This window comes from Caretta caretta, chromosome 6, assembly GCF_965140235.1.
Source record: "Caretta caretta isolate rCarCar2 chromosome 6, rCarCar1.hap1, whole genome shotgun sequence".
Taxonomy (NCBI): Eukaryota; Metazoa; Chordata; order Testudines; family Cheloniidae; genus Caretta; species Caretta caretta.
Genome location: NC_134211.1, coordinates 28556937 through 28566644, shown reverse-complemented (window position 1 = coordinate 28566644; position 9708 = coordinate 28556937). Strand labels below are relative to the sequence as shown.

General features: G+C 45.0%; 1 protein-coding gene across 1 annotated transcript in view; it reads left to right on the top strand.

Moving 5' to 3' along the window:
- The first annotated feature begins 382 nt into the window (after nt 1-382).
- Nucleotides 383-9708, top strand: part of LOC142072496 (uncharacterized) — a 36623-nt gene continuing 27297 nt past the window's right edge. Inside the window, exons 1-2 of the mRNA XM_075129365.1 lie at nt 383-648; nt 8441-8794. Coding sequence (XP_074985466.1) covers nt 387-648; nt 8441-8794 — 616 coding nt within the window. The 5' untranslated portion in view covers nt 383-386. The remainder of the gene's footprint in view (nt 649-8440; nt 8795-9708) is intronic.

Sequence of the window (9708 nt, the reverse complement as noted above, 5' to 3'; positions counted from 1 at the left end):
GTGTGCTGGGTTTTGGGGGTTTTTTTGCAGGTGGGTGTACTTTGAGTATTGAATAAATGGTAACTAAACTGGTGCATTATTTTTCCATAACAACCTCCCACATTTTTTGAGCCATTTCTCTAGTTTTGGACTATTTTTCGTCTCGCAGAGAGAGGCTATCAGTAGCCTAGCAGCTACAAAATTCCTTCATGTCTCTTTGGGTGACTCTTTCTGCCAGGCATTACACTTTTGTCGGGGTAGGGCTTTGGGCGATGGGGTGGGGAGGTGGAAGCTGGTGGGTCAGTGCTTTTAAAAACAAGGAAGTCCCAGCTTTTAGTGTTTGCGTGGGGGTCACACAAACGCAAAGCCAGAAAATGACTGGTCTTTCCTGGTACAAAGTACACGCCATGCGGCGTGCCAGCTCCGATCCCATCCCCAGGCTTCATGCACCGCGCCCTTCTTGGGGCCAAGGATACCAGAGAGAGAAAGTAAAAGCGAAACAACGTCCCTTTGCCATCCAGACGCACAGCGCTCAGGCCCGGGGCAGACGGAGCAGAGCGACCGCCGCCCCCGGGCTGGGTCGGCCGCGGGCCATGGCGTGGGCAGGGGGCTCCGCTGGGCAGCGGTGCCTGCTGCTCCTGGGTCTCGGCGGCCTGCTCCAGCTGGCAGGTGAACGAGCGCTCGGCCGGGGGCGGCCGGGAGGGAGGTCCTCGGGCCACAGCGATGGGGGCGGCCCCGGTACAGAATCGGGCCAAGCTGCGGATGCCCCCGGGCCAAGGGGTATGGGGTGGGGGGCGGGTGTAGCGCCCAGTGTCCCCGGCGTCCTGAGCCTGCAGCGGGGTGGGATGGGGAAGGGTTTTGAGGGGCTCCCTCCTCTCATTGCAGGGGTTGGTTTGCCTGGCCCAGCTGGTGTCTTGGGTTTAATTCTGTAACTGCTCAGCGTTCCGATTCCCCGGCTGGGCCCGGCCTCCCCAAAACTCCCTCGCCTGTTTACCAATCCGATCTGGCCTCTCCCTGGGGCTCAGGGGTTATCCGGGGCCTGGCTGTTTGTTTAAACCAGACGTTTAATATTTAACTTACAAAGGGAGTACTTGTGGCACCTTAGAGACTAACCAATTTATTTGAGCATAAGCTCAAGTAAGGTGCCACAAGTCCTCCTTTTCTTTTTGCGAATACAGACTAACACGGCTGTTACTCTGAAACTTACAAAGGGCCGTTTGTTTAAAATGTCACAACTGGAGGCTGAGTCCCCTGGGGAGGTGATGCTAGGGAGTCAGTGACAATCCCCACTCTGACTGGTACCAGAGCGGTTCTTTTCACTCTGTTTATTAATTAGAGTTTGAGTGTTAGGTCTAACATAATTGGATCTCAAGCCACGACCAGCCTAAACTCCCCCTGTATTTTCAATGGCCTAGCCTCTGCTGTACTTCCTGTTCCATACGCTAGGGTTGTGCTGCTGTGTGCTATTAGTCAGCTGCCCTTAACCCCCAAGTTGGCTACATGGGGAGCAAAGTGATTCCCCTCTATCAGTAATTTGTACAATCAGCTGTTCTTAAATTAGTTAAAAACACATTGGGACTTATTTAGATGAACTGGACTTACATTTTGCATTTAAAGACTGATCTTGCAATGCAAAATTGCCCTTATTCAAAGAGTGCAGCTGACATAAATGAGCCTCAGCGTTCTTTCACAAATTTTAGCACAGCTCATTGTGCAAACTTTTTATTTATATATAAATAAAAAATAAGTTGGTTGGACTGGAGCCTGGGACAAGCTATTGCCACTTAAGCGGCATACCACTAGGCTGGTACTCTTTTTAAGTAGGCAAGAGCACATGAAGGATTGCAATAGCAACACACTTGTGCTGGTCTGTTGCTGTGTTGACTGTTCAAGATGGAAACACTCAATTCAGGAGAAAAAAAAGAAGAAAGTATCTGTCTACCTCCCTTCTAGTAGATTCAGATTTTCTGACTATGCTTTACCCTCCATGCCAGTGCATAGCACCCTTTAAGTCGTGGCCGGAGTCCTGGGGTAGCAGCAGGAGCTGGGAGCCTCAGGGCTCGGCAGCAATTTAAAGGGTCCCAGGTTGTGGACCTTTAAATCACTGCTGGAGCCCTGGGGTAGCGCTGGTGGCAGTGGCCAGGAGCCCCGGGCCCTTTAAATCACTGCTGGGCCATGCTGAAGGACAGGCTAGGGGAGTCTGGCCCCAGCCCCGCCCCTTCCACCCCATGCCCCGCCCCTTCTGGTTGAGCCATCCCCCCACCTTGCTCAGGATCCTGTCCGCCCTGCATACCGGTAAGTCCCTTAAATTACTTTCACTCCTGGAATCAGTTATTCTCCCACCTAACTCAAGGCTCTCAGTTCTTTATTCAAAGGCTAATTTTAAAAAAAAGCAATGTAAGTTTACATTTTTAGAAATTTCACCAAAATAAAGGACATATAGAATAAAACAAAGAGAAGTTTTGTAAAAGTATAGACCCAAGCAAGACCCCAAACCTACACAGTGTAATTGCTTCTTAATCCATAAAAAACTGAAATTTCAGGAAGTATAAACAACAAAATACTTGGGTTGCTAGACCATGCTGAAGCCTGTGCCAAAAACCCAAACAGAAGCCCTTCAGGGAGTCTGGGTATGTACTCTTGTTGCTAACCCATGCTGAAGGCCATGCCAACATATCTACACTTCACTGTTATCCATGCTCTAGCTAGCTTAAAGCTACCACAGGTATGCTTACATGTGCTACAATCACATTTTTCATTTGGAGTGCAGACATACCCTGCATGACTACTAAAATAGGCTTGTAAAAGGATGCCAGCTGTTTCTGTGGGACCAGATCCTTCGGGCTGGTTATGCAGAAGCAATGGATGGAGTGACCCCTCACTGCCATATAAACTGGGATTTATCCCACAACAGTTGGATCAGTGCAGGAACATCTCACTCCTTCTTCACAGAAGCAAGTTGGGGAAGTGTTTGGGAAGGGAAGAGGAGCTCACATAAATCAACTTTTTGTCTCTCTAATGAGCTCCCAATATCCCGGTTCCTCTCCATTACTTGGGCTGCAGTATCACACAGCCACCTGCTGTGGTATGGAGGATGAGACCAAGATCTCTGTATTCTAAAATATTTTTCTTTTTCTTTTGTTTTGTAATATCCTTCTACTTCTCCACCTCATCACCTCCTCTGGCTGCCAGCTCCCTTTCAGTGCTGTCAGCTGAAAGGGCTGCGTTAGGGGAGAACATCCCTTTTTAAGTTCCTTTGGAGGCTGTGGGAAGAAAGAAGAAACCAACCCACTATCACACACATCATGGCGCTATAAATTTGCAGTGCCTTGCTGATATCTTACTTCCACCACTACCACCAGGGTGCAGGAATCATTCTGCCTCTGTGTAGGGGTGCGGATGAATTAATTGGTCACCCATTAGGGAGGGGTTTCCCCCTCCACATCTGCTGAAGTTGCCTCCATAACTGTACAGTGCAGTTGGGCTGCATAAGTATGGTGAGGTGGTTCCCCACTGCTTCAAGATTCTGCAGTAATAATTAAATTCTTGAGACCACCATTAGGCCTCCTATGGTCTGTACAGGTCTTGTCAATGCAATGAGTACAGTAAGAAAGTGATACAACCTCCACTCTCCCCTGGTAACCTTCCTCACGCTCAGCACATGCCATCTCTTGTCATCTCTCCACTCTATGGAGTGTTATACAACGATTCCTGAAGGTCCTGGTATGTGAGCAGTCAAACTGCCTGAGCTCAAGAAGTTGAAAATCAACAACACTGAACCAAATCTGAATGCACCAGACTTAGGGGGAGATCACCCATTTGAGAGACTGATGTTGCAGTTCTCTATATTATTTGGTGATGCTGCATTACATCGTCCTGTGTGTACAGAATGCAGGAAATACAGAATGCAGCAAATAGAGACAAGAGCAGATATGTACCCGAATGGAAACAGTGTCCCCAAGCAGGCCCATAGGCAGCCATGCAAAAGCTACCACAGGTATGCTTACATGTGCTACAATCACATTTTTCATGTGTATAGGGAGACACCTTTTCTTTTACTGTTGTCATGTAGACATGCCCAAGATTGAGATCATTTTGGAGATCCTGGAGTTCTTCCCTGGCTATTTTGAAATAGCCTATGGAAGTCTGACACATTTCCAAAGATAGATTTTATGCAAGAATCTATCTGTATTTATTATTCATCTGTCTCCCCAAAGGGAAGGGAGAATTTTTTATTTCAGAAGGTGGAGGAAGCTACCAGGGAGAGGCTGATCTAGATTAGATTTTGACAAATAGGGAATAACTGGTTGAGAATCTGAAAATGGAAGGCAGTTTGGGTGAAAGTGATCATGAAATAATAGAGTTTATGATTCTAAGGGTATGGCTACACTTGCAGATGCAGAGTGCTTTGAGTTAAACCAGCCTTTGTAGAGCGCAGTAGGGAAAGCGCTGCAATCTGTCCACACTGACATCTTCAAGCACACTGACGTGGCCACTTTTGCGACACTTGCAGCGGCATTGGGAGCGTTGCATTATGGGCAGCTATCCCAGCATGCAATTTACTGCTACGTGCTTTTCAAATGGGGGTGTGGTGGGGTGGAGTGCAAGAGAGAGTGTGTTGTGTGTATGTGGGGGTGAAAGAGAGTGGGCTTTTGGGGGGCTGAAAGCATGTCAGCGTGCTGTCTCGTAAGTTTCAGACGGCAGCAGACCTCCCCCTCCTCCCCGCCTCTCTCTCTCTCTCACACACAGACAGCATTCCACAGTAAGGGCTTGCTTTGTCTCCGAGCCGGCTGTCAGAAACGGAGCTTTCAAAGGGCATATCCGCATTCCTAGGTGAGTTCAAAACAATGAGAAGAGTGGACACTTGACTTAAGGGGATTATGGGACGTTTCTGGAGGTTGATCAGAGCGCAGTAATGCAACACCTCCTTCACACTGATGCCCGGGTGTTTCAGCCACTACACAACAAGTGTTAATCTTCTCGCCAAGATGGAGTACCAGCAGCGCTGTAGCCGTAAAGTCAGAGTGCTCTATCTGCCTTGCCAGTGTCGACGGGTAGTGAGCTAGGGCACCCAGGGCTGCTTTAATGCGCTCTAACTCACAAGTGTAGCCAAGCCCTAAGGAAAGGTAGGAGGGAAAACAGCAGAATAAAGATCATGGATTTCAAGAAGACAGACTTTAGCAAACTCAGAGTTGGTAGGTAGGATCCCATGGGAAACAAGTCTAAGGGAAAAACAGTTTGAGAGAGTTGACAATTTTTCAGAGAGACATTACTTAGGACACAAGAGCAAACTATCCCACTGCATAGGAAAGATAGGAAGTATGGCAAGAGACCATCCTGGCTTAACCAGGACAACTTCATTAGTCTCAAAATCAAAAAGGAGTCCTACAAAAAGTGGAAACTCAGTCAAATTACAAAGGATGAATAAAAAACAAAACAAAACACACAACACAAGCATGTCGGGATAAAATTAGAATGACCACGGCACAAAATTAGATTAAAATAGGTAGAGACATAAAGGATAACAAGAAAACATTCTACAAATACATCCGAAGCAAGAGGAAGACCAAGGACAGGGGAAAGAGTGGGGAATGAGGGGGGAAGACAACAACAAAAAATGTGGAAATGGTGGAAGTGCTAAATGCTTTTTTTGTTTCAGTTTTCACCAGAAAGGTTAGTAGCAATTGGACTTCTAACACAGTGAATGCCAGTGAAAATGAGGTATGATCTGAGGCTAAAATAGGAAAAGAACAAGTGAAAAATTACCTAGACAAGTTAGATGTTTTCATGTCAGCAAGGCCTGCTGAAATACATCCTAGAATACTCAAGGAGCTACCTGAGGAGATATCAGAGACATTAGCGATTATCTTTGAACACTCATGGAAGATGGGAGAAATTCCAGAGAGCTAAAAGATGGCAAATATAGTGCCAATCTATAAAAACGGGAATAAGGACAACCTGGGGAATTACAGATCAGTCATCTTAACTTCAGTACCCAGCAAGATAATGGAGCAGATAATTAAGCAATGAATTTGCAAACACCTAGAAGATAACTAAATAACAGTCAGTATGGATTTGGCAAGAACAAATCGTATCAAACCAATATAATAGTTTTCTTTGACAGAGTAACAAGCCTTGTGGATGGGGGAAAGTGATATATGTGGTATATCTTGACTTTAGTAGGATTTTTGATACTGTCTCACATGACATTCTCATAAACAAACTAGGGAAATATAGCCTAGATGGAGCTATAATAAGGTGGGTGCATAACTGGCACGAAAACCATTCCTAGAGAGAAAAGGAGTACTTGTGACACCTTAGAGACTAACAAATTTATTTGAGCATAAGCTTCGTGAGCTTCATCGGATGCATCTGATGAAGTGAGCTATAGCTCACGAAAGCTTATGCTCAAATAAATGTTCGTCTCTAAGGTGCCACAAGTACTCCTTTTCTTTTTGCGAATACAGACTAACACGGCTGCTACTCTGAAACCATTCCTAGAGAGGAGTTATCAAGGTTCACAGTCATGCTGCAAGGGCATATTGAGTGGGGTCCTGCAGGGATCGGTCCTTGGTCCAGTTCTGTTCAATATCTTCATCAATGATTTAGATAATGGCATAGAGAGTACACTTATAAAGTTTGTGGACAATAACAACCTCGGAGGGGTTGCAAGTGCTTTGGAGGATACGATTAAAATTCAAAATGATCTGGACAAAGTGGAGAAATGGTCTGAAGTAAATAGTATGAAATTCAATAAGGACAAATGCAAAGTACTCCATTTAGGAAGGAACAATCAGTTGCACACATACAAAATGGGAAATGTCTGCTTAGGAAGGAGTACTGCAGATAGGGATCTGGGGGTCATTGTGGATCACAAGCTAAACATGAGTCAACAGTGTAACACTGTTGCAAAAAAAGCATCATTCTGGGATGTGTTAGCAGGGGTGTTGTAAGCAAGACACAAGAAGTAATTCTTCCACTCTACTCTGTGCTGATTAGGCCTCAACTGGAGTGGTGTGTCCAGTTCTGGATGCCACATTTCAGGAAAAATGTGGACATACTGGAGAAAGTCCAGAGGAGAGCAACAAAAATGATTAAAGGTCTAAAAAACATGACCTATGAAGAAAGATTGAAAAACATGAGTTTGTGTAGTCTGGAGAAGACAAGACTGAAGGGGCATGATAAGTTTTCAAGTATATAAAAGGTGGTTACAAGGAGGAGGGTGAAAAGTTGTTCTCCTTAACCTTGAGGATAGGACAAGAAGCAATGGGCTTAAATTGAGGCAAGGGAGGTTTAGGTTGGACATTGCGAAAAGCTTCCTGTCAGGGTAGTTAAGCACAGGAACAAATTGCTGAGGGAGGTTGGGGAATGTCTGTCTTTGGAGGTCAAGAACAGGTGAGACCAGTGGTTCTGAACTTATTTACCATTGTGGGCTGCATATGCAGCACTCTATGTGTTATGTGGGCTGCATCCACACAATATATAAACTACCTGTATGGCCCTGAGGATGTCACATGGACCACAGCTGTGTGCTAATTGGGCCACAAGTGGCTTGCGGGCCGCGGGTTGAGAACTACTGGGTTAGACAAACACCTGTCAGGAATGGTTTAGTTATTACTTATTATCAGTCCCCTTAAGTGCAGGGGACTGAACTATTGAGGTCCCTTCCTAGTCTTACACTTCTATAATTCTATGACAAGGAATTGGTCGTGTTGTGTCCCTCTTCCCCTCACCCCAGTGGCGATGGGGACCCAGCAGCACAGATTTTCCTTTAGAGAAGATGCACAAGTGGCTTCTGACTGGGACACTGAGTCTAGTGTTGAGGGCGCTAGCCTGGGACTCAACTGGGTTAAGTTCTCCACTCCACAACAGACTGCGTGCTTGGCCATGGGCAAGTCATTCAGTCTCTCTGTGCGTCATATCCCAATGGGTAAATTGGGGATAATAGCACTTCCCTACCTCACAGGGGTACTGTGAGGATAAAATACATAAGAGAGTCTGAGGTGCTCTGCGATTATGATAAGGGTCCATATAAATGATTATGATAGGGTCCATATAAATACCTGGGATGGATGGATGGATACATAGAATGCACATTTCTCTTCCATTAGGTGCTGCTGTAGTTTTACCACAAAGCTCCCGTGTATTACATGTAATATGCAGTGTATTCACTTCTAAAGTTTTTCCTGCACTGTAGTTCCTAAGGACCAGGGCCACCCAACTAGCCTGCGTTATCTCTATTATTTCATTCAAATAAAAGCAAAAATTGTTATTCATAAAGCCATTATCAATTTAGAAAGGAAAGCTTTCATTAGATTTCCATTGAGACAGGTTACAGAGGATTATGGGTCAGGAAACAGGCTACTAAAATACCGAATGATCCTTCAGCCAAATAACTGCGTTAAAAGGAACCTTGCCTTTAGGATGTATTGCTCAAAATATATACTTTCTGTTTTTGAAGAAACTCTTCAAGTGCTGATGGGAAGCACCCCACAAATAGTGTCACTGAATGATAACATCTCCATACCATGCAAGATCTCTGGGTACAGTACAGCAGAACTGGATCTCAAGAATGTGGGAGTTACCTGGTATCTTAAGACTCCGAGAGCAGACCAAAAAGAGGAAGTATTCACATTTCTTATTGGAGACCATACTCCCCATAGAAATGGGGCCAGTATGTCTGACAGTGACCTGAGAAGAGGAAATGCTGCACTCTCTCTCCCACAGATACAGTTTAAGGAAGCGGGAACATATACCTGCCAAGTTACTGTCACCCCTTTTGATGCTCAGGGAACAGCTGTTTTAGAGGTAGTTGGTAAGTGATTTTATTGTAGAATTTCTTTCATATTATATCCTGGGGACTTGAAGGCAGATTATTTGAATATGGGAGTCCATTTTAGGGTACTAGTTTCCTCACCCCACGGAGCCCCTGTGGAGGAGTGGGAATTGCATGATATAAGTGGAATAACCCAAGAAATTGGGTAAGTTGTGCTGCCAGTAATGATGGCAGGAGTTTGGTGAGCACACCTGCCATGGGAATGTATATGTGGATTGGCAGTCTTCATCTTTGGGGTTTGTCCTGGTATTTTCTATATATCTCCATCTTAGTTGCCTTGGAGAGGGCACAATCCCTGTTCTCTATTCACTGTCGCTTTCCTTGCTACAAGCAGAGAACACTGCAGCTCATTTTCCCCTACAACATCTCCACAGCGGTATCAGTCTAAATATTCCCCTTCCATGATTTTTTTGCAGATGAGGGGAAATGTGGATCTAAATAAGCCTGTTTGTCATAATTGCTAAGGTTCTAGCTAGATAAGCAAAAAGAAAAGGAGTACTTGTGGCACCTTAGAGACTAACCAATTTATTTGAGCATGAGCTTTCGTGAGCTGTAGCTCACGAAAGCTCATGCTCAAATAAATTGGTTAGTCTCTAAGGTGCCACAAGTACTCCTTTTCTTTTTGCGAATACAGACTAACACGGCTGTTCCTCTGAAACCTAGCTAGATAAGGTTTTCATTATCCAAACCTTAGTCTTGCAGTGGCATTTTCACTAGTCAGAAATGCTGTAAATCTGAGACACTATTATTCTCTCTCTATAAATTTTTTTTAGAAATAGCAGAGAATAACAAAACTGCCAAGGTCCTAATGAACATTAGTGCTGTTTATCATCCAAGTAATATTCCCTACTGCAGTCATATTTCCGGGGAAAAATGACTCGTTTAGGGAAAAA